Below are 24,979 nucleotides of genomic sequence, written 5' to 3'. Positions count from 1 at the left end.
TATTCAGACAACGCAGATTATCTTGTTTCAAGGTTTTCTGAGACTAAAATTGATTTTGCTATGATTCCTATCGGCATGTGGGATCTTCCCGGACCGGAGCACGAACCCGTGTCCCCTGCATCGGCAGGCGGACTCTCAACCACTGTGCCACCAGGGAAGCCCGATTCCTATGTTTTTGATTTAGTTAAATCTACTCCTTTCTCAAGGAATAACACACACCCTTGGGGACAATTCTAAAGACACTGACTAATTTGACATTCAGTTCGTGGTAGTTTAACATCCTTAGTCACATGTGTGTTTACTGTATCACCTAAGTCATCAGAATCCAGACAAGAGCTGTGCCAAAGTGTTTAAATACCTTAATTCAGGTAAATGACAAAAACATCTGCTGAAGGCCCGCAATTACCTGTTTTACCAGTTAAGTGCTCAAACTTCTCCTCTGGAAGGTAATCTTAATAGAAAACCTAACATTCAAGTGATTCTCCGCATCTCACTAAATAATGCACCGGAGAAAGAGAGAAAGAAAGAGAAAGGAGAGAGAAAGGAAAGAAAGCAGTGGCAGCAAGCAGGCAGAGGGGCAGAACATTTCCAAAAGGGTGTGGTCTCTGACAGCCTAGCCTAGTCCTGCTGCTGTAACTAAGCACTGGCAATAAGAATGCTGTACCACCAAGGATGATGGTAACAGGGAAGGATAACATAAAAATGTAACACTCTGCAGCCATTCTTTCCCTGACCAGCCAACACTACACCTTTCAGACCACTCTGGATACAGAAAGCAGGAAGAGCTCTCAACTTCCACAACCCCTGGTTCCAAGGCCTGACCGAATTCCTCCTGATCCCACAGGAAAGAACACAGCAGCACCACAACAACGGGGTTGAGGGAGGGGTGGACACTAACTTTCCACTAGCCTTACCTATTTTCAACGTGCTGAATGAGAACATGAAACAACCCTAACAGGCCTGTGGTGCAGCAGGCACCTGTCGCTCAGTTATCTAAGGGGCGGTTTGAATCCAGTCTGTGAGAAACTGGCCCAGGAGGAGGTTCTGCCAGGCTACCAGTTGGCAAGTGACACCAGGGCGACAAAGGAAAGTGGGTAGGGGAGCACTTTCCCCCAGGGATGCCCGCTCTGCCTGCATCCCCGCCTGGGATCTGGTCTGGAGTGCCAGGTTGAAGGACTGAGACCGCAGACAGGCTCCAAGAAGCAGCCCTGGAGAATGATGTGCATGTGTACATTTGGGGTACAGACACACCCATGTGTCTCTACCCACAGAGCCCTCCTTCCCCAGGCTGCTTCCCATCCCTGCCCACCCCCATCCCTGGCTCTTCCCTAGGCCCCTGTCTACCAGGAGATCTTAAAATATCCAGTGGCCTCCTCCACTGAGTTTCCAGGTCCCTCTACCCTTCCTTACTGTTCTCCCTCCCCAGGAAGCCCCAGGTGCCCACTCTCCTATTGGGTCTCAGGACTTCGCTCAGGTCAAGACCGCTACGCCATCAAGTCTCTGCCCGCCCCTCCAGTCAGGCCTCTATCCCCCTCCCCCATGCCTCTGCCTCTCCCCCCGTCACCCTCTCAGGTCTCCGTGTTCTCTAACACCCCCTCCCCCCATCAGGGTTCTTACCTCCAAACCCCACATCCCCCTGCCTGGCCAGGAACCCCTCCAGGGCTGTCTTCCCTCCCACCTCCACTCCGCTCTCCCTCGCCGAGGTCTCTGCTCCACCCTCTGCCCCGCCAGGTGCACTCCCAGATCTCTGTCTTCTCCCCACCCCCACCCCAAGTCAGGAGGCTTGACCTCCCCGCCCTCCGTCCTTGGCCCTTTCCCCTCCCCCAGTCCGGCCAGGTACCCTCCCAGGCAACCCCACCTCTCGTCAGATCTCGGCGCCCCCTCAGGTCCATCCCCGCGACAAGCCCAGAACCCTCTCCCACGTCAGGAGCCCCTCTGCTCTCCCCGACAGTTACAACTCGGGGCCGCGGCCTCCCCGGGGCCGGGGCAGCGCGGGCGGCGCGGGGGCCATTACCTGTACTGCGAGCCGGCGCCCTGCGCGAAGCCGTAATAATTACTCGCCGCCATCTTGGCTTCTCTACAGCGCGCCCGCTGACCCGGAGGCGCGAAGGGGCGGGGCCGCCGGCGCGTGACGTCATCCGGCCCGCGCCCAGGCCTCGTGCCGCTTGCGCCCCGCCACGCGCCCCAGGCCCCGCCCCCCGCGCGAAGCTTGCGCCTTCTCGCTTCCTAGTCTGCGCCTGGGGGCGTGTCAATGCCTCGAGCCCGCCCCGCCGCAAGCCCCGCCCCTTGCTTGGAGCTCCCACCTTCCCTGTGAGCGCCCAGTATCCGGGGTCTTTGGCTCCACCCCCTCCTTCCCGCCAAGCCCCAGATCCGGCCCTCTCTGTTTCCGTTCAAGCCCCGCCCCTCGCCGAAAGCCCCGCCCCTTATCGGATTCCCCTCCTTCTCTTTAACCTCTCAGCTTGGGGATTTCTAGGCTGGAAGTGATTTTCCTTTTTGTGCCCTCGGGTGGATTTGGTTGCCCCGCTGACCGTTTCTGGCTGGGTGAATGTGGCCCTACTGATACGGCCAAGTCCTGCTTGTCCCTTCAGCAGCCCCCTGGGTGCCAGTCTTTTCGTGGAGCCTTCTAAGGCTCCAGTACCTAAAATTCAGTGGCTCTAAATTAGTGCTTCTCAACTGGAGTGTTTTGCCCCCAGAGGAGAGTGGGCAGTGTCTGGGGACATCTGTGGTTGTCACGACTGGGGGTGCTCCTGGCATTAAGTGGATGGGGACCAGGGATGCTGCTCAATGCCCCACAGTTCCCAGGAGGGCCCCCACGACAGAGAATGACCTGGCACCAACGTCAGCAGTGCCAAGGTGGAGAAACCCTATTCTAAGGGTAATTCATTTTGAGGGCTATTTCTTGACCCACTTACTATAGGCAGGGCCATCTTGGGGGGGGGGGGTGCAACAGTAAGCTGCATGGCACCAGTCCTCAAGAACTTAGATTCAGGGAAGCAGATCATAACCAAACTATTACAATTAAGGTAGTCTTTGGTTAACAACAGATTTATTGAGATATAATTCATGTACCATACAATTCGCCCAACTAAGGAGTGCAATTCAGTGGTTTTTAGTATATTCACAAAGTTGTGCAACCATCACAACTAATTCCAGAACATTTTCATCACCCAAGAATAAACCATGAACTCTTAACAGTCACTTCCCCACCCCCACCCCAGCCCCTGGCCACCATTAGTTTGCTTTCTGTCTCTATGGATTTGCCAGTTCTGGACATTTCCTATAAATGGAATATTAGTCAGCAATAAAAAGGCATAAACTCTTGATACACACCACAACTTGGATAAAGCTCTAGAGAATTATGCTGAGTGGGAAAAGTTCCATTTACATAAAATTCTTGAAAGGTCAAAAATCATAGAAATGGAGAACATATTTGTGATTTCTAGGGGTTAAGGACATGGGGAGGGGGTAATGGGGACTGGGGGTAGCTATAAAAGGGCAACATGAGAGATCCTGTGGTGATTGAAATGTTCCATATCTTGACTATGTCAAAAGCAATAGTGCTACTGCATTATACTATAATTTTGCAAGATGTTACCATTGGGTAACATGGTGGAAAAGGGTACATGGGATCTCTCTGTGTGATTTTTTACAACCCCATGTGAATCTACAATTATTTCAAGTTTTTATATTAATTTTTTAAAGGCAAAAAAAAAGAGTACATTTACCAACCGTGGTGGGGTGGTGTTCTTTTGCCACCCTTTTAAGCAGGCACAGGGCTAGTTAATTCTTGGATGGAAACCATGGCAAGCCCAGGGTGCCAAGGAAAGCCGTATGGGTGATTTAGTGGATGGCATTCTTCCATTTGTGTCTTAATGACCATGTGTGGCCACAAGAAACAATCTAGTGCGTCTGGCAAACGCAGCTCTCCTGCCATGCCCTGGCTAAAGGCCAGCGTGGTAATTACACATGGCCTCCCTCCAATTCCCTGCAGCTCTAACTAGATAACCCAGGCTGCATGCCTTTTACAGAAGCAGGTCTGTTTTGATGTTTTCTCTGGTTGCATAATATCTTTTCTTTCCTGTTATTTGCTATAAGCATTGTGCTAAATGCTTTACATGCATAATCTTATCTAGTCCTCACAATAGCCCTCAGAAGTAGGTATAGTTGATTCTCATTATTGGCAGCAGTTCTGTTCTATAAAGTTGCTGCAAACACTGAAATAGCAAAATACTGACCCATTGCTCCTAGGGGAAATACAGGGTTAGGTTCCTGCAAGCCTCTGGTCACAACATTTTCATCAACTGATCAATACATAACCTTGTGTTACGTGGTTTTTTTTTGTTGTTTGTTTAAAGGCTTCTTATTTAATATACATTGTAGATTCCTTAACATTGAACTCACATTCCAGAGCACTATAACTCACACCTCAGTGAAGCTTATCTAACATGCTTATTTTCTCCATAAGGGCACAGCACAGCCTTCTTGTGCTAACAAACACTAGACAGCACTTCAGCACCATGTGTGGGGGCCATTATAAATAGCCAAATCACCAAAAAAAAAAAAAGCACAAAAATGTTAAAAGCACGGCACTAAATAGACCCAAAAAAGGACAGCTGTTTACAGCCTAGGCTGGAATAAACATCATCTGGTTCAACCTCAGCTGACAGCACATGCACTCAGATTTTTTCACTTCTCTGTGTTGTCTACAAATGACCCTGGAAGCACCATGAGTATTAATTTTGGGGGTTACAAATAAATTTCAGCCAGTAGGCAAATTTACAAATACTGTGAATAATGAGGATCAAATGTATTTGTATGAATCCCCTTTGCAAGTCAGGAAAAGGAGGTTTAGTAATTTCATTGCCTCAACAAACTCCACTGAGAACTAACTTCGTTTCAGGTATTCTTCTAGGGCAGGGTTTCTCAATGACCGCACCATTGATATTTCAGACTAGATAATTCTCTTGGGGAAGGGGCTGTCCTGTGCACTGTAGAGTGTTGAGCAGCATCTCTGGTCTTTACCCACTCGATGCCAGAATCACCTCCATCCCCCAAGTCATGATAACCAAAAATGTCCCCAGATATCACCAGATGTCCCATGGTGGGGTAAAATCACCCACAGGTGAGAACCACTGGTCTAGGGATTAAAGATATAGCAATGACAAAATGAAACATCTCTGATCTCAAGAAACTTACATTCTCGGGGAATGGGGCTGGGGAGTTAGTGTTTCATGGGGACAGAGTTTTGGTTTGGGAAGATGAGAAAGTTCTGGAGATGGATGGTGGGGATGGTTACACATTGTGAATGGAATTAATGCCACTGAACTTTACATTTAAAAATGATTAGAATGGCAAACTTTATGTTATGCGTATATATTAATATATATAACCACCATTAACGATAAACCAGACGACAACCAACGATTAATATATATAACCACCATTAACGATAAACCAGACGACAAGCCACGCAGCGGCTCGGTGGCGGGCTGCAGCACCACGGACAGCTCCCAGCGCGCTCTCAGGGAGGAAGAGCTACTGCTTTACAAATGTCCTTCTGTTCCAAATGCTTTTCTCCCCTTTCTTCATCCATCCAACTCCTACTCACTCCTCAGCGCCCAACCCACACGGTCACCACCCCTGCCCCACTCTGAGAAATCTCCCCATGTGCCCCCCAAGCCACTCTGCTCCAAAGATGTCAGCCCAGACTCCCTTGCCCATCTCCTTCTCCGAGAGGGAGTTCTACGAAAGCAAAAAGTCTTCCTCACGTTTCGGACCCCAGTGCCCAGTACTAGAACAAACCTGGATTTCCCGCTCAGTGTCTCTTCCCAGAGCGCCACGTCCTCCAGCCAAGAGGTGCAAAGTCCAGATCTTGTGCTGGAGTCTCTGGGCTCTCCTTCTCTGCTGTGGGGCGGTTGCCTTTATGCCTTTGGCTTGGAGGGGGACCGATCCTGATGCAGTGAGTGGGGTAGCCACGTGAATAGAGTGTTGTCTGAGACCCACAAGGGGAGCCAGCGTCCGTGCATTCTACCTGCATTTCCCGAACATCTCCTTTGTGACGCGTGCTACTGCCTTGGCACATTACAGTGTACAAAACCAACCAAGTCTCTTTTGAAATTTCTATTCCAATGGGGGGTGTGTGTGTGTGTCCTAGAATAAACAAAGAAACAAGTAAATAATCTCAAATAGTGGTAAGTGTTATGAAAAAAGACTCATCAGGTTCCTCAATACCGTAAACACAGAATTAGTGTATGACGCAGCATTGCCACTCCCAGGTATATACCCCAAAGAACTGAAAACAGGGATTCAAATAAAACCATGTACACCCATGTTCACAGCAGCACTATTCACAACAGCCACAATGTAGAAACATTTTTTGTTTATCCACTGGTGAATGAATAAACAAAAAGTGGCACATGCATACAATGATATATATGATTCAGCCATAAAAATGAATGAAGCACTGACACACATCACAATGTGGATGATCCTTGAAAAATGATGCTCAGTGAGAGAAGCTAGACACAAAAGATGGCATAGTAGATTATTCCATTTATATGAAATATCCAGAACAGGCAAATCCACAGAGACAGAAAGTGGATTAGTGGTTGCCAGGGGCTGGGAAGGGAGACGTAAGAGACTGCTTAATGGGTACGGGTTTCCATTTGGGGTGATGAAAAAGTTCTGGAACTAGACAGTGCTGATGGTGGTACAACACTGAACATACTTAATGTCACTGAACTATACACTTTCAAATGGTTAAAATGGTAAACTTTACATTATGTGTATTTTACCACAGGAAAAAAGAAAAAAAATTTTTTAAAAACTGAAAAACAAATCAGACTAGATAATGGGATGGAAGATGATGGAGTGAGAGGCAAGGTAGGCGGTGAGATTAGGAAAGGCCTCTTTGAGGAGATTACTTCTGAGCTGACACCTGAATAATGCAAACATCTGGGGGAAGAGCATACCTGGCAGAGGGAGCAGCTTGTGCAAAGGCCCTGTGGTGGGAATGAGCCTGATGTGTTCACAGAACAGGCGAAAACCATCACAGTGATTAAGAGGGGCAGGAGGTAACAACAGACATCCATTCCTACTTAGGATCATGTATTGATATTAGTTTCCTGCCATAACAAAGTACCACGAACTAGGTGGCTCAAAACAATAGCTTTTTTTTTTTTTTCTCTCTCACAGTTTTGGAGGCCAGAAGTCTGAAATCAAGGTATTGGCAGGGTTGGCTTCTCCTGGGGGCTGTGAGGGAGAATCCATTTGGTGCCTCTCCAGCTTCCGGTGGTCACTGGCAACCCTCCATATTCCTTGGCTTGTCGATGCATCATCCTGACCTCACATGATGTGCCCCCCCCCTTCTCTTCTCTTATGAAGTCACTTGTCATGGGATTTAGAGCACATCTTAAATCCAGGATGATCTCATCTGGAGATCCTTAACTTAATTCCATCTGCAAAGACCCTTTTTTCCAAATAAGGTCACATTCACAAGTTCCAGGGGTTAGGACATGGACATATCTTTGGTGGGGGGGGCACCATTCAACCTGCTACCAGTCTAAAAATAAAAACAGCAACAGCAAGAAACACGCATAGAACTTTTCTCATGCTGCGGCACTGTGCCAAGCACCCTCCCTGCATCACTTCATTAAATGCCGAAAGGCCAGTACCCTAATGTTTCCATTTCACAGATGAGGAAACTGAGGTCCAGGAAGTGTGATCACTTACCCAACCAAGTCCCCAGCCAGTGTCCCGATCCACTTATGGTTTGATTTCAGAGGGTGCACTCTTAACTCTATACCATTCTATGGTCTTCCAGGGCGGGGCTGACGCACGCACACCTGCAGGGGGCGCCTTTCCCTCGGAGGCCCCGAGCGAATGTGTCTGAGAAGGTTCTGTCTCCCCAGCACCCAGCCCGATCTTCGGCCCATGGCTCATCGTAAGTGGTCGGCTGAGGGACCCATGAAATGGGTCCATGAGGATATTATTTCCTCCCTCCCTCTTAATCTAAGGAATGAGGCCATCGCTGCCACTTATTTATTTGTTCCTTGTTTTGTTTTTAAATCTGTGATGCGCCATCAGGAAATCATTTCCGCTTCTGCCCCTGGTGAGGCTCTTGGAAATGCTCCCCTCTCAGCCAATGGAGAGCACCGATTCTGGCAGGGGGCTGTGCTTTTTGGTCAGCCCTGCCCCCATCCACCCACCCTGCACACAAAAGCAGCATAATTAACTGTCTTAAGGAAGCCGAGCCTCCGCCAGCTGCGAGCTGGCAAGAAGAAAATACCTCGGAGGCACGAGGACCAGGGACGCAGCCGCAGCCGAGCGAGGGGGAGCCGACCGCTGACTGCAAGCTGTTCCCCACCCGTGGACAAAAGCGCCCATCCGCGCCCGTCGCATTGCCCTGGGTGACCTTCCTTGGATGCGGAGTCCGCGCCAGAGTGCATCTTCCTCGGATGCTCTGAAGGCGAGGCATGCCCGGCTGCATCCGCCCAAGGCTCTTCTTTGTTTGCGCGTAACCCGGAGAGGCCGCGGAGGTAGCCGGGACTCACGCGGAGGTGAATCCACTTTCTTTCTCCCCGCCCTGCCGAGGAAGATTGTCCGCAGGTATCCGCTGCTACAAACCCCCTTCTGGCAGATGGGGCGGGTGGGAGCAGAGAACCAGGGTCTTGTGATTCTTGGGATGCTACCAGCTCCATTTTACCCCACGCGGAGAAAAGCATCCGCCCCACACACACCCCCACAGTTCACCTCCCATGCCCACCATTCACCTGGATGGCAGAGGATTGCACCATTTCCGGGACGTGCTTAGAGATTAGGCAGCTCAAACCCTCAGCCCCTCTCTGGGACGCCTCCTGAGAGACCGAAATGTACACGTCCCACCTCTGTGCATTTCCTATTTATAACGCCGTGAGCGGATTTGGAAAAGGATTTGATAGATGTGTACGTAAAAGCTTGCCTGTGGGGTGGGGAGGAAGGGAAACGGTTGAAGACAGAGATTCCTCCTCCTCTGCCTGAACTTGTATGTGATGTGCTGATAATTCAGCACCACAGCGGGAAGGCACGCTTCTCAGCTCCCCCTCGCTGCCTTATTTGCCGTCCTCGAACGTGAAGTCGGGATCAGGGGGCGGGAGCGTCCGGGGCCCTCCGGTCACCCACCCACACCCCTCATTTAGAGGATCGTTGGGCCAACGTGTGTGTCCCCAGTCTCAGCTGTGGGTGGGGTGGAGGTGGGTGGTCCTTTCTGGGGGTTGAGGTCACACCCAGCTCAGGATAAGGAAAACAGACGCAAAGACCACTCCCTTCAGAAAGGAAATGAATTTCCATTGATGGGAACTTTCGCTTGCAGTAAGTTCCTGGGCAGTTGCTGCCCACAGCATCAGGAAGACATCTCTCTCTCTCTCTTTTCCGTACTGCGTCTTACTGTCCCTCCTCCATGAATGAATGACGACATTCAGGGCAGTGACAAGAATGGAGTGAGAAACTCTCACTGAAGTGGGGGAGGGTCGAATTTCAGACATCCCGTCCCCCCTGCCTGGCCCTCACCTGTCTCCGGCTCCCTCTGAGCCCCAATCCCAAATGCAGACCCTCCATCCACAGGGGCTTAGGTCCAACGAGGGGCTCTGGAAGACACACCCAAACTAAGAGCCACCCATCGGCTCTAGAGGGGCAGCCGCAGTGAGTGGGGAGGGGGGAGGGGCTGGAGGCGGGACCTTAGGTGCTGGCAAGTGAGGTTGACAACTTCTCAATCTCAGATCTATGGACATTTGGGGCCGGATCATTCTTGGTCATGGGGTACCATCTGGGGCACTGTAGGGCACTGAGCAGCATCCCTGGTCTCCACCCACTTGATGTCAGTAGCACACCGCCCCCCCCCCACCCCCACCCCCGCACTTGTGACAACCCAAAATGCCTCCAAACATTGCCAGATGTCTGGTGGGGGAAGGCAGAATCACTGCCCGTTGAGAACCACTGGTTTAAAAGCTCAGAACCTGCACTATTAGTTGAGTCATAAGATCCTGGGGGATCCTTTCTAGACCAATTCTTTCATTCACAGGCAGGGAAACTGAGACAGCGGAAGTCTGCCATGCCCCAGGATAGACCCAAATTCAGTCCCACTCGGCAGTTCTCACCACACTCCCAGACAGCCCAGCACTCAAGCCCCACCTAGAGTGCTGCCTCCACCCCATCCTTGCCCCCAGCTGGTTCCTGGCATTTTGTGGTTGGTACAAATGATGATCCTGATTTCCAGCCCCAGGCACTTTCCCCACTTCCTTTTTCAGTCCTAGGGTCAGTTGTCAGGACTTGCTTCTTCGTTGGGGGAGGGGAGGGGACAGAGGGGCAGGACAGGTGGGCTGCAGCAGATAGAGGTGGGTTGGCGTTAACCAGGTCTTGTCTGAATGTCAATCCCAGCAAGGAAGCTTAATTATATCAGTCATTAACACTAAATGACTAAACGTCATTTAGTGTAAATGACTAAATGTCATTTAGTGTAAATGACTTTAATTGGATTTATTGCTTCCTAGTTGAAGTCCAAGGTAAGGGAGGGATGGTGAACCTTGCAGAGGATGGATTTCAGAGCTTCAAAGGGGGGGGGTGCTTTTAGCTGGAGGCTCAGCCCCTCCTTTGGTTTCAAACTCCAGACCCACATGGGTGTTCAGCTTTCTATGCCTCTGTTTTCTCACTGGTGAAATGGAGAAGCCTCATGGGGCTGGGCAATGATTCAATAAGACAATGGACACAGGAGCTCTTTGCAGATCCATCTCTGAAGTTCTGTGTGTGAGCGGGGAATTGTCATTATGATTGTCCAGTAAAACCTCCATCCACTGCCCTCCTTCAGGATTCATCCTTGCTTCAAGTCGGTCCTTTCTTCCCAACTCCCATGGGGACCACTGAAGCCACACTCCGGATGGAAAACGTGGACGTGAAGGAAGAATGGCAGGACGAAACTCTGCCCAGGTACAGCTCCCTAGGTGTGCGTGTCAGACGTGGAAGGAGTGGGCCCGACGCTGCTCCCAGGTGTGAGGCAGAGGCACCCCAGTTGACTGGGCCAAGAGCATAATTGATATTTGCTGAATTATTTAAGATTGATTTCCCACCTCCCTACCCCGCCCATCCCTGCCCAAAGTGCCAAAATAGCTCCCATTCCCACACTATCATAAGAATTCTAAACATTCTTCTAAAACCATCTCATGGGCGGTTACAATATTCTTACCTGGGTTCCCATGAATTCAGGTAACAACGTGTTTTTACCTACAGCAGCCAGAGGGACCCTGTCATACCCCTTAAAAGCCCTGGGGCAGGGACTTCTCTGGCAGTTCAGTGGTTAAGACTCTGTCTTCCTAATGCAGGGGACCCGGGTTCTATTCCTGTTCAGGGAACTAGATCCCTCATGCCACAGCTAAAGATCCCGCACGTGAATGAAGATCCCGCGTGCTGCAACTAGGACCCGGCGCAGCCAAAACAAAACAAAAGGCACGGGGGCTTCCCTGGTGGCGCAGTGGTTGAGAGTCTGCCTGCCAGTGCAGGGGACGTGGGTTCGTGCCCTGGTCCGGGAAGATGCCGCGGAGCGGCTGGACCTGTGGGCCATGGCCGCTGAGCCTGCGCGTCCGGACCCTGTGCTCCACAACGGGAGAGGCCACAACAGTGAGAGGCCCACATACTGCAAAAAAAAAAAAAAAAAAAAGGCACGGAAACAGATTCTCCCCCAGAGCCTCCAGGAGGAACCAGCCCTGCCGGTGAAACTGATTTCAGACTTACTTCTTTTCTAGATTCGTAAGAAAATACATACGTGTCGTGTTGTTGTTGTTTTTATTTTTTATTTATTTATTTTTGGCTGCGTTGGGTCCTCGTTGCTGTGCACAGACTTTCTCTGGTTGCGGCGAGCCGGGACTGCTCTTCGTTGTGGTGTGCGGGCTTCTCATCGCGGTGGCTTCTCTTGTTGCAGAGCATGGGCTCTAGGCGCCCGGGCTTCATACGATTGAATATGCTGAGTATTTCACATACTTGTTTACAGTCTGTTCCCCACCATGGAACCCACGAGAGCAGGGGCCTTTGGTTTGATCACAGGTATACGGCTGATGCTCAGTGGATATTGGGTGAATGGATGACGGTCATTGGTACGAATTCAAAATTGTAGGAAGCAAGCTGTGCGTGCCCACTGCTGAGATACTTATCTCTCTGGATTCTCCTCTGGCGAGGCGTTGGGTAAGAGAAAATATAGTCAGCACAGGCTCCCCTTAATTCGTCGGCTGGATGCAACTGCTCATCTCCCTCCCACTTTTTTTTTTTTTTTTTTGGCCAGCTTGCAGGATCTTAGGATCTTAGTTCCCCAACCAGGGATCGAACCCGTACCCATGGCAGTGAAAGTGCAGAGTCCTAACCACTGGATCGCCAGGGAATTCCCTCTCCCTCCCACTTTAATGCAAGGAGTTTACGCACAGGAGATGATGCCCAAGAGTTAGTTGCATAACCATCCAGGAAGGAAGAGTCAAAGGGACTGGGCATATTCACCCTGGAAAGGAGAATTTGGAAAGGATCTCAGTTGGTGAGGGTGCTCAGGGCAGAACAAGGGTGATGGACAGGCATGAAAGGGATGCAGGTTTGAGTCTAAAGTGGACTCTTTGGACTCAAATGATCCAATCTGTGCATGCTTTGTACGGCCAGCCGGCCCATTCAAAAGCAAAATGGGCTGATGGGGGAGGTCTGGAGCTTCCTGTCCACCTGTCCCAGGAGAAGCTGTGATGTCAAGGGCATCACCCCCTCATTTGAGAATCTTTAGTCCTCTCTCCAGTCTAGTCATTTTCAGTGTCAGTGTTTCACGCACATCCTCATGATTCTTAAAGCGATAGATGGGGACTTCCCTGGTGGTGCGGTGGTTAAGAATCCGCCTGCCAATGCCAAGGACACAAGTTCGATCCCTGGTCCGGGAAGATCCCACATGCCGTGGAGCAACTAGTGCCACAACTACTGAGCCAGTGCTCTAGAGCCCACGAGCTCCAACTACTGAGCCCACGTACTGCAACCACTGAAGCCCATGTGCCTAGAGCCCATGCTCCACAACAAGAGAAGCCACCGCAATGAGAAGCCCGTGCATCGCAACAAAGAGTAGCCCCCGCTGGCCACAACTAGAGAAAGCCCGCGCGCAGCAACGCAGCCAAAAATAAATAAAATTTAAAAATAAAAAATAAAGTGATAGATCCCCACCTCAGAATAGCCGAGAATCTCTTGTCTGCACAGTACCGTTGTCTTCAGGAAGACAAGTATTTCGGGAAAGAGACGGTGACTTCATTGGAGCCGACCTCCTGTTCTTTCACTGTTAAAATGTTCTTCGTTCTACATTCCCTCTTATAAGTATTTCTCTTTAACTCAGTACAAGGAGTGCTGATGCCTGGACTTGTAGAAAGGGGTCTGATGACACCTGGACCTGGCAATTTGGGCGAATTAAGGACTGTTTTTATCAGGGGCTCCTGATATGGCTAGGAATGCTCCAGAATGGACAAGAGCCACCTTGGGGAGCTGTCCCTCGTTCCCAGCATGGGAGATCTGTTTCCTCCCATGGAAAAGGTGGAAACAGATGGGATGATCTCTGTGGGTTCCTTCCAGCATCAAACACCCGGGGTTTGGAGGCATCTCCAACCAGTGTCAGCATCATTTACCCTGTGGTCCCGTGAACCCTGGCCCCTGTCCGAGACCAAAGCGTCCCTCGGTCTGGACTTTGAGAACCTTCTGATTCAACCCTGCCTGCCCGGGTGGCAAACCCCAACCCTTCCTGGACATAAAAAAAATTCTCTGATGACAGCACAGGACTCACCTTGCTCACTCTAATTTTATTTCAAGCAACACAGCGGAACCAAGAGGGTACGAGCTGTGGAACCGGACAGCCGTGGGTTCAGATTCCAATTCTCCAGTGGGCTCGCTTGCCCACCTTGGGCAGCTCTTCGAGCATCTTTGTGCCTCAGTTTTCCTATCTGTAAAATAGGGACAATCATTCCTGGCTCACGAAGTTGTCGCGAGAAGTCGATGAGGTATGAGTTGCGAGGCAGCTGAGCCAGGCTGTACTAGATGCAGAGGGCTGCCCAAGGGACTTGCTGCCCTCAGCCTCATTCTTATCAGCCTGTACCTTGTTCACTCTGGTTCCTTTTTCCCATTCCCCCATAAAAGAGACCCTCCTCTCCCAAGCCTTGTTGAGACAAAGTGGAGCTGACTGCAGCTGCAAATGTGAATTTCAAGTGAGTTTCCCCAGCTGCAGAGGGTTCCTCTCCCTTTTCAGTAGTTCAGTGTTTGCAGGATAGTGGCCTGGCTGTGCAGCCCTGGGGTCAGGGACATGCCTTTGTCAAGGCTGTGTCCTCCTCGTTCTGGGAGAAATGAGTACAGCTTCTTATACAGCGTCCAGCTGCAGCTCAACATAAGCACCTCTGTCTGATGCCAGACAACCCACAATTCTATTCCTTCGAGATCAGTGATCCCTTCCTGGGTGGGATCCTCGAGCTGCCCCGAGTGTGTCCGGGTGCTCGTCCTGTGCCCACAGCCCCCTCCTGCTGCCATTGCCTTGCGGCGTCTTCCTGCACCTCCTGCTCTTCTGCAGGTACCTGTGGACCCTGGCTGAGAGAGGGCAGCCTGGAGACGATCCATCTACCTGCCTTGCTTCCACATTCATTCATTCTAGTGATATGCACCGACTGTATGCCAGGCCCTGGGTGAGATGCTGGGGACACGTGGAGAACAGGAGAGCCGCCCTTGTGGGGTGTTCACAGTCTGGCGCAGAGACAGGCGGTCCCTTATAACCTCACAGACCAATGAAAAATTGCAGCTGGGTTCTTGGCACCTGGAGAGCGCCAGGTGGGGTCTGACTGGGTTGGGGACATTGGGGGAGGTGCTGACCCTGAGCTCTGAAGGATGAAGAGGTATGAACAGGGGAAAGAGGCTGGGGGTAGGGGTCAAGCATTCCAAGCAGAGAGAGCAGCACGTGCAAAGGCCCTGAAGCCAGCGGAAGCAGATTGAGGGACTGAAGAAAGGTTGGGTGGGGAAACTGAGGACCAGGGTGGGAAAGGGCTTGGCCCGGGTCTCACAGCTAAGGAGAGGCAGGTACAGGGTTAGATGTCTGAATGGTGTCTCAGCCTGCTCTGCCTTCTATAACCAAGTGGTCGTGGGTTTTGCTTGTAACTTTTTATTCTTTTTTTTCCTTTTTTTTTTTAATTGGAGTGTAGGTGATTTAGAATGTTGTGTTAGTTTCTACTGTACAGCAAAGTGAGTCAGTTATACAGATACATATATCCACTCTTTTTTATTTATTTTATTTTTGGCTGCATTGGGTCTTCGTTGCAGTGCATGGGCTTCTCATTGCCGGTGGCTTCTCTTGTTGCGGAGCACGGGCTCTAGGCGCACGGGCTTCAATAGTTGCGGCACGGGGGCTCAGTAGTTGTGGCACACGGGCTTAGTTGCTCCGTGGCATGTGGGATCTTCCCGGACCAGGGATGGAACCCGTGTCCCCTGCATTGGCAGGAGGATTCTTAACCATTGTGCCACCAGGGAAATCCCTTCCACTCTTTTTTAGATTCTGTTCCCATATAGATCATTAAAGAGTATTGAATAGCGTTCCCTATGCTACACAGTACGTTCTTATTATTTATCTATTTTATATATAGTAGTGTGTATGTGTCCATCCCAATCTCTCAATTTTTTTTTTTTTTTTCGGTACGCGGGCCTCTCACTGTTGTGGCCTCTCCCGTTGCGGAGCACAGGTTCCGGACGTGCAGGCTCAGCGGCCATGGCTCACGGGCCCAGCCGCTCCGCGGCATGTGGGATCTTCCCAGACCGGGGCACGAACCCATGTCCCCTGCATCGGCTGGCGGACTCTCAACCACTGCGCCACCAGGGAAGCCCCCAATCTCTCAATTTATCCCTCCCCCTGGAACTTTTTATTCTGACATAGTCCCAAGCTTAGAAAAAAAAACTATAAGAATGGTATAAGGAATATCTGTAAACTCTTACCCAGATTTGCTGATTGTTAAGATTTTACTTCCTTTGCTTTATCATTCTCTCCCCCAACCCCGGTCTTTCTCTTCTGCCCTGTCTCTCCCTGTGTCTGTCTGTCTCTCTATCTATGCTCAATCTGTTTGTATCTGCCCACCCCTGCACAGGGCAGGCCAGGCAATGTCCCTTCCCCAGCCCAACACACGCACAGAGGTGATTTCCTGTTGCCCAGCTCAGCAGTCCCTCATGCAGGAGCCGTGGGTTTAGGCCAGGAAGTGATGGCAGGCTCTGAGCAGCCTTAGCATCTTCTGCCTTCCTCAACTCCGCCATTCTCTTTCCTGTGCTCCAGCGATGCCGGGCTATCATAGCAGGATACCACACCCTGGGCAGCTTCAACAGCAGACATTTATTCTCTCACAGCTCCAGAAGCTGGATGTCTGAGATCGAGGTGCCAGCAGGGTTGGCTTCTGGTGAGGGCTCTCTTCCTGGCCTTCTCACTGCATCCTCACGTGGTCTTTCCTCTGTGCTTGCATGTGCTGGGGGAGCTTTCTCGTGGCTCTCCCTCTTCTCGTAAGGTCACAGTCCTAGGGGATCAGGGCCCCAACCTTTTGTTTTTTTGGCCATGCTGCACGTGTACACAAAATGGGCATGTAAGTTGTCTTCAGTCTCAATCTGAAAAAAAGATGCCTTTTTAAAACCTTCTGACTTAATCTGAAGCTTGCTTTTTTTTCTTTTTTAAATGGAGGTGAAATTTACATAACATAAAAATAACCATTTTATTTTATTTTATTCTGTGCCACGAGCATGTGGGATCTTAGTTTCCCAACCAAGAGGTGATGGTGCTGGGGGAGACCAGAGCAAGATGAATGGACAGAGGTGTTGGAAATTGCAGAGAAGGAAAAGGGGCAGATTTATCTGAGTATCTGAAACCACCAACGTTGCCAATGGATAATTCTTGAATGCCTTTCAGCAGTTCCCTCTCTGGTTCTCCCGACTTAGCTCTGCAGGAGTCCTGTGATAAGCCCCAGTGCTGCTGGCCCTGCATTGAGCCCTCGAAAAGCCTACTTATGCCCAGAAAGAGTTTTTGCTGTTACCCTGCACCAGAGGTGGCCGCCGTCAACAGAAACAGAGGCTGGAAAGCCCTGGGTGGGAGACTGAGGCAGCACAGCCGATCTTAATGCCGTCAAAGCCCTGGGGCACCAGTTGGGAAGCAGGAGGCATGTTCAAAGGTCCTGAGGCCCACAGTTTATTCCCAATTCCCTTCTTTCACACTGTGAGTAACATTAAGCCAGACGCTAGGATCTGAGAGTGGAATTCGGTCCAGGAGCCACCTCTGAAGCCAGAACTATTGCAATAACAGCTGATTCCGGGTGACAGGTGTTTCTAGATTTTGGCCTTTCCCCGCCACTTACATAATGTGCCCTCACTTGCTCCTTCCTTCAAAACCCTTGCTGAGGGCTGCTTCTCCCAGGTCCAGGCACGTGACTCACCAAAGCAAGAGAGGAAGAGGCACTTCCTCCCCTTCAAGGGCTCACAGTTGGCCCAGGAAACAAGCAATTAGCACACAGTACCACAGATTCAGTGCTAAAGGAGGCTTCTGAGGCAGGATGCAGGAGTGGGGTGGATGTCAGATTCAGATGGGGCCTCCTGGAGGACGCTGACCTAGCCTGAGAGGCTGAGCAAGTTCACCAGTCAAAGAAAGCAGGAAGTGGCCCTCTAGGCAGAGGGGGTGGGATGTGCAAAGGCACTGGGGCAGAGAGGACCTTGGCATGGTAGGGGATGCGGTAGGAGAGAAATTTGGATTTCACGCTGAGAGGGCGTGTGAGTTTCCCGGAGCTGCCATAACAAAGTACCAAGAACTTGCTTAAAACATAAGAAATGTTTCCTCTCACAGTTCTGGAGGCTAAAAATCCAAAATCAAGGTGTCAGCAGGGCCATACTCCCTATGACGGCTCTAGGAAAGGATGCTTCCAGCCTCCTCCAGCTTCAGATGGTGGCCGGCAATCCTCGGCCTGCCTTGGCTTGTAGATGCATCACTCCAATCTCTGCCCTCCTCCATCTTTTTATTTTTTAAGCTTGTGTTTTTTTATTTTTACTTTTTAAAATTTTTATTGGAGCACAGTTGATTTACAATGTGTGTTAGTTTCAGGTGTACAGCAGAGTGAATCTGTTATACATATACATATATCCACTCTTTTTCTTTTTTTTGGCTGCGTTGGGTCTTCATTGCTGCATTCAGGCTTTCTCTAGTTGCAGCAAGTGGGGGCTACTCTCCATTGCAGTGCGCGGGCTTCTCATTGCGGTGGCTTCTCGTGTTGTGGAACACGGCTCTAGGCATGCGGACTTCAGTTTTTGCAGCACACAGGCTCAGTAGTTGCGGTGCATGAGCTCAGTAGTTGTGGCTCGCAGGCTCTAGAGCGCAGGCTCAGTAGTTGTGATGCATGGGCTTAGTTGCTCTGTGGCATGTGGGCTTCCCAGACCAGGGCTCGAGCCTGTGTCCCCTGCATTGGCAGGCGGATTCTTAACCTCTGCACCACCAGGGAGGTCCTGCATTCTTTTTTAGATTCTTTTCCCATACAGGCCATTAAAGAGTATTCAGTAGAGTTCCCTGTGCTGTATAGTAGGTCCTTATTAGCTATCTCTTCTGTATATAGTAGTATGTATATGTCAATCCCAGTCTCCCAGTTTATCCCTCCCCCCGACCCCCTGGTAACCATAAGTTTATTTTCTACATCTGTAACTCTATTTCTGTTTTGTAAATAAGTTCATTTGTACGCTTTTTGTAGATTCCACATATAAGCGATATCATGTGTTTGTCTTTCTCTGCCTGACTTACTTCCCTCAGTATGACAATCTCTAGGTCCATCCATGTTGCTGCTAATGGCATTATTTTGTTCTTTTTTATGGCTGAGTAGTATTCCATTACATATATGAGATTTATTTATTTATCCATCCATCCCTCTGTTGATGGACATTTAGGTTGCTTCCATGTCCTGGCTATTTTAAATAGTGCTGCAGTGAACATTGGGGTGTATGTATCTTTTCGAACTATGGTTTTCTCCGGATATACGCCCAGGAGTGGGATTGCTGGATCATATGGTAGCTCTCTTTTTAGTTTTTTGAGGAACCTCCATACTGTTCTCCATAGTGGCTGTACAAATTTACATTCCCACCAACAGTGTAGGAGGGTTCCCTTTTCTCCACACTCTCTCCAGCATTTATTGTTTGTAGATTTTTTGATGATGGCCATTCTGCCCGATATGAGGTGATACCTCATTGTAGTTCTTTTTTTTTAATAAATTTATTTATTTGTTTGTTTTTATTTTTGGCTGAGTTGGGTCTTCGTTGCTGTGTGCGGGCTTTCTCTAGTTGCAGCGAGTGGGGGCTACTCTTCGTTGCGGTGCGCGGGCTTCTTATTGTGGTGGCTTCTCTTGTTGCAGAACATGGGCTCCAGGCACGTGGGCTTCAGTAGTTGTGGCACGTGGGCTTCAGTAGTTGTGGCACGCGGGCTCTAGAGCACAGGCTCAGTAGTTGTGGTGCACGGGCTTAGTTGCTTCGCGGCATGTGGGATCTTCCCGGGCCAGCGCTCGAACCCGTGTGCCCTGAATTGGCAGGCGGATTCTTAACCACTGCGCCCCAGGGAAGCCCCTCATTATAGTTTTTTTTGTTTGTTTGTTTGTTTGTTGCGGTAGGCGGGCCTCTCACTGTTGTGGCCTCTCCCGTTGCGGAGCACAGGCTCCGGATGCGCAGGCTCAGCGGCCATGGCTCACGGGCCCAGCCGCTCCGCGGCATGTGGGATCTTCCCGGACCGGGGCACGAACCCGTGTCCCCTGCATCGGCAGGCAGACTCTCAACCACTGCGCCACCAGGGAAGCCCCCCTCATTGTAGTTTTGATCTGAATCTGCCTCCATCTTCACACAGCCTTCTCCTCTGTGTCTCTGTGTCCAAACTTGCCTCTTCTTACAATCATACCACTGATTGGCTGTAGGGCCCACCTTGCTCCAGTATGATGTCATCTCAACTTAATGCTGTCTACAACAACCTTATTTCCAAACAGGTCACATTCCCAGGTTCTGGGAGTTAACACCTGAATTATGTTTTGGGGGGGATGCAAGTCAACCCACACCAGAAGAATAAAGCCACACTGTACACCTGGTGGATTAGGGGGAACCCCACTTTTTACATGGGTTTCCCAGCACAGACTGAAAGCCAGTGCTGCAGGGAGCCCTCTGGATCCACTTTGAGTTCGTGAAGGGGCTTCAGCTCTGCATTAGCTGAGGCCTTCCTGGGGCTTGTGGAAATAACCAGGTCTCACCTGACCTTGAAAGCTGCAGCCCTGTGGACCTGTGGGGTTTGTTCACATGAGCCGACTGGACACAAGGGGGCAGTAGAGGGCAATGACCGGATTCAGCTCTACCTCTGTGAGTGGTTCGCTCTGCCCTTGGGCATCTGGTTTAGCCTCCGTTTCCTCCTCTGTGAAATGGGCTGCTACCTGCCTCATAGGGATACTGTGAGGAGGAAACAAGATGATGATGCCGTCAACATTCCAACAGAGTGAGTGCCCTGTCCGTGGGGGTACAGTACGGTTCTAGTTGATTCTAGAACAACAGGGATTACAGCCTCAGACTGATGGAAACAGGGAAGGCAGAGTAAATGAGGGGAAGGAGCCGGAAGGAAATCCTGACACCCAGGTGAGCAGGGGTGGCGGACAGTCAGCTCCTGGTGGCGGTTACCATGCACGAAGCGCAGATCTGATTCAAGAAAAGACTGATATCTAGACGTATCTCTGATTTGACAGCAAATTTAAAATGTTGTGAAATGCTGTGTGGGCAGGATAAAACTAGGGGTGGTGCATCAGCTGTCAGCCTGCAATTTCAGAGCATGATTTTGGGTAACCTTGCAAGTAGGTGGTGTGCCTCCTGTACTCCCGGATCCCGGACTTATTTGTGAGTTACCAGCTGCCCTCCCCATGTTGAGAGCAGGGGTGTCAGCTACGGACCAGAGGGACCAGAGCAACGTGTACACGAAATGGGCATGTGAGTGGTCTTCAGTCTCAAACTGAAAAAAAGATCCCTCTTTAAAACCTTCTGACTTAATCTGAAGCTTGCTTTTTTTCTTTTTTAAATGGAGGTGAAATTTACATAACATAAAAAGAACCATTTTATTTCATTTTATTTTATTTTTGGCCGTGCGGTGGGCATGTGAGATCTTAGTTACCCAAGCAGGGATCGAACCTGTGCCCCCTGCATTGGAAGCACGGAATCTTAACCACTCGACCGCCAGGGACGTCCCCAAAATAGCCATTTTAGGGTGGGCCCTAATTTTTTTTTTTTTTTTTTTTTTGCGGTACGCGGGCCTCTCACTGTTGTGGCCTCTCCTGTTGCGGAGCACAGCCTCCGGACGCGCAGGCTCAGCGGCCATGGCTTACGGGCCTAGCCGCTCCGTGGCATATGGGACCTTCCCGGACTGGGGCACGAACCCATGTCCCCTGCATCGGCAGGCGGACTCTCAACCACTGCGTCACCAGGGAAGCCCTGGGCCCTAATTTTTTAAATTATTTATTTATTTATTTGGCTGCACCAGGTCTTAGTTGTGGCATGTGGGATCTTTAGTTGAGGCATGTGGGATCTAGTTCCCTGACCAAGGATGGAACCCGGGCCCCCTGCATCGGGAACGTGGAGTCTTAGCCACTGGACCACCAGGGAAGTCCCAAAATAACCATTTTAAATGAACAGCTCACATGTTGTACAGCCGTCACCTCTATCTAGTTGTAAAACGTTCCATCACCCCGAAATGAAACCCTATCCCCGTGGCAACCACAAATGCACCACCTGTCTCTGTGGATTTGCCTGTTTTGGATGTTTCATATAAATGGAATCATACATTATGTAGCCTTTTGTGTCTGGCTTCTCTCACTGAGCATCATGTTCTCAAGGTCCATCCACATTGTAGCAGATGTCAGCGCTTCACTCCTTTTCATGGCTGAATAATATTCCATTGTACGATGGACCATGTTTTGTTTATCCGTTCATCACTTGGTAGACATTTGGGTTGTTTCCAATGTGATCATGCTGCTGTGAGCATTCAGGTATGAGCTTTTGCATGGATATGTGTCTTCATTTCCTTTGTCATTTTTAAAAAATAAATTTATTAATTTATTTATGTCTGTGTTGGGTCTTCGTTGCTGTGTGCAGGCTTTTTCCAGTTGCAGCGAGAGGGGGCTACTCTTTGTTGTGGTGCGTGGGCCTCTCATTGTGGTGGCTTCTCTTGTTGCAGAGCACAGGATCTAGGCGACCGGGCTTCAGTAGTTGTGGCACACGGGCTTAGTTGTTCTGCGGCATGTGGGATCCTCCCAGACCAGGGCTTGAACCCGTGTCCCCTGCATTGGCAGGAGGATTCTTAACCACTGCACCACCAGGGAAGCCCTTCATTTCCTTTGGACCTCTGCTCTATTTTGACTTTCGACCTCTATGAGAGCAGGGCAACATCTGATTCATTCTTTACCTCCAAGACCCTCCAAGACCTCCAATGCACCTGGAAGGTAGTGGTTACTCAAAGAACATTCGAAGCATGGTGAATGGGAGAAAGATGGGCGGGGTGGCGGGTGCGGAGGAAGAAGCATGGATAGATCTCACCCTACAGAGGGTGCCAGCTCATGCCCTACAAGGAACAGAGGTGATGGAATGAATGGTTTTGTTAAAGGAAAAGAAAAAGCATTCTACTGTCCTTCCCCATCTAACCAGCTCCCATTCCAGCTGAGCTGGCACTGCTGAGTTGCAGAGATGAATTAACGCTGCAGTGCTTCCCTGAGCCAGCACACCCTGCAGCTAGAGCCTCTGACAGCCCCATGCACTCTGAAAAATTATTTCCCTAGGGAGCAAAGGAGCCAGAGCACGTGGGTCAAAGTCAGGCGGCATGAGCTGTGGTCCAAAAAAAAAACAGTCTGGGCATGGCCAGAGAAACAGGTTTTATTTTGCAAATTCGTGCTCCACTAAGCATTAAAGGGGCACAAATGTATAGCTGGCTGCCTTTCTTTTTTTAAAAAAATTTACTTTTTAGAAGATTTAGGTTTACAGAAAAGTTGCAAGAATATTACAGAAAATTTCCATACACCTCCCCACACACTCAGCTTCTCCTAAATTAACATTTTACATTAGGCTGATACATTTGTTACAATTAATAGACTGATATTGATACACTGTTGTTAACTGAAGTCCAGAATTTATTCAGATTTCCATAGTCCTTTTCTCCTGATACCCTGTTTCTTTCCTAGGATCCCACCCAAGTTCCCACGTCACATTCAGGCATCATGTCTCCTCAGGCTCCTCTGGGCTGTGACAGTTTCTCAGACTTTCCTTGTTCTCGATGCTCTTGACGGGTTTGAGGAGGACTGTGGCCAGAGATTTTGTAGAATCTCCCTCAGTAGGAACTTGTCTGGTGTTTTTCTCATGGTTACACTGGGACGCTGGGTGCTGGGAGGAGGACCACCTGTGAAGGGCCGTCTCATCCTTCATCTCAGGGTGGCTGCCATCAACATGACTCATCTCTGCTGGTGTTGACCTCAGTCCCCTGGCTGAGTTCATGCTGGTTGGGTGTCTCCACTGTAAAGTCACACCTCCCCCATTCCCATACTGTCCTCTTTGGAAGGAAGTCACTGTGCCCAGCCCACACTTACAGAGAAGAGTGTTACTTTCCATCTCCTTGAGGGCAGAATATCTACAGACATTATATGAAATTCTTCTCTGCAGGAAAAATTTGTCTCTTCTCCCTGTATTTATTTATTCAATCATTTATTTATATCTGTATGGACTCATGGACATTTTATTTTAAACACTGGCTCACAATCCAATATTTCATGATATATTTTGTTGGTCAGACCAGTCCAGCATTGGCCACAGAGAGCTCTTTCTGTTGTCTGCTATGTCCATTGGACAACTTCTGGCTGTGTTAATAGCAACAATTCATCGGAGACAAAACCCTGCGGGGTCAGCCCATGAAGAATGCTGCTTATATTCCAAATATAATATAGATGAGACCCTTCTTCTCACTGGGCCTCAGCTTTCCCCGTCCCCACCCCCCCAAAAAAAGGCTTAATATTTATTAGATGATCCAATGGGAGCCCTCCAGCGCTGATTGTTTATGATTTTCTGTGCTCGCGAGCAGATGTATTTTGTTCCAACGGTTTCTCAAAGCTAAACAGATTTTGTTGGTGTCATTTTGTCTGAACTCCACGCTCCTGTGGCTGGACTTGTGGGGCCTGGTGGCTGATGTCCGCTCCCGGCTGGGTCTGCAGGCCACTCTCGGAAGAGACGGGGATGGACTTGCTTGGCAGTGCCACAGAAGACACATCCTGTAAGTTTCCATGCATGCAGAAATGGGCACATGGTCTGGGCTGTGCCCAGCACTATGACTGTAGAAATGTCAGAGGTCATGCCTCCTGGGTGGAATGTCAGGAAAGGGGGTTGCTCTGCTCCAAGTCCTGCAGGGAAAGCAGTGTGGTTGTGGGCCAGAGACGTGTGTGGGCGCCATCATGAAGTCAGTTGCTGTGTGTCCTTGAACTAGTTGCTTAGCTTCTCTGTGCCTCCAATTCCTCATCTACTAAATACAGGTAGTGAGCCTCCCACAGAAGGGGCATGCAAGGATTAAACAAGATGATTCCTGTAAAGTGCCCAGGGGATGCCAGGCACAAAGTCAGCCCTGGGAGGGCTTTGCTGCCCTGAGCACTCAGGAGGGCTCATGGCTCTGAGGATCCAAAGCTCCAGACTTTGAGGACAGGGGGTCTGGGGCAGCCAGAGAAGCTGCCTCAAACATGTGTTCTCCTCGATGACATCTCCTGGCAGAGTTCTGCTGAGGGTCCCCGCTCTGCCTGCATTTCCCCCATGCAGCCCATCACAGAGCCCACCCTACAGGGGAAAGACTGCCCAGAGAGGGACAGCCACATCCCTGAGGTCACACAGCAGTGAGAGCCATCTCTGCCTGCCCCTGTACCACACTATGCCCATG

The 24,979-nt window shown here is 50.0% G+C and overlaps 2 protein-coding genes across 5 annotated transcripts in view; one reads left to right on the top strand and one right to left on the bottom strand.

The window, feature by feature from the left end:
* The window catches only part of ZFR2 (zinc finger RNA binding protein 2), a 43,522-nt gene extending 41,455 nt beyond the window's left edge, over positions 1–2,067 (bottom strand). Inside the window, exon 1 of the mRNA XM_089905664.1 lies at positions 2,015–2,067. Within this exon, the coding sequence (XP_089761790.1) occupies positions 2,015–2,067 (53 nt within the window). The remainder of the gene's footprint in view (positions 1–2,014) is intronic.
* Positions 2,068–8,243: 6,176 nt separating this feature from the next.
* Positions 8,244–24,979, top strand: part of ATCAY (ATCAY kinesin light chain interacting caytaxin) — a 35,884-nt gene continuing 19,148 nt past the window's right edge. The window contains exons 1-3 of one of the 4 annotated variants that reach the window (XM_089905661.1): positions 8,244–8,607; positions 10,841–10,959; positions 24,270–24,328. In XM_089905661.1, coding sequence (XP_089761787.1) covers positions 10,883–10,959; positions 24,270–24,328 — 136 coding nt within the window. In that variant the 5' untranslated portion in view covers positions 8,244–8,607; positions 10,841–10,882. Of the gene's footprint in view, positions 8,608–10,840; positions 10,960–11,351; positions 24,329–24,979 lie in introns of those variants that run through there. The other 3 variants (XM_022557670.3, XM_022557668.3, XM_089905662.1) reach the window with 3 other exon arrangements.

Source organism: Delphinapterus leucas, unplaced genomic scaffold, assembly GCF_059928025.1.
Source record: "Delphinapterus leucas isolate spDelLeu-1000000601 "Yukka" unplaced genomic scaffold, BTC_Dleu_Yukka2 spDelLeu_asBTCV2_sq25, whole genome shotgun sequence".
Taxonomy (NCBI): domain Eukaryota; kingdom Metazoa; phylum Chordata; class Mammalia; order Artiodactyla; family Monodontidae; genus Delphinapterus; species Delphinapterus leucas.
The sequence above is the reverse complement of the archived record's forward strand: the minus strand, read 5'-3'. Positions and strand labels throughout refer to the sequence as shown.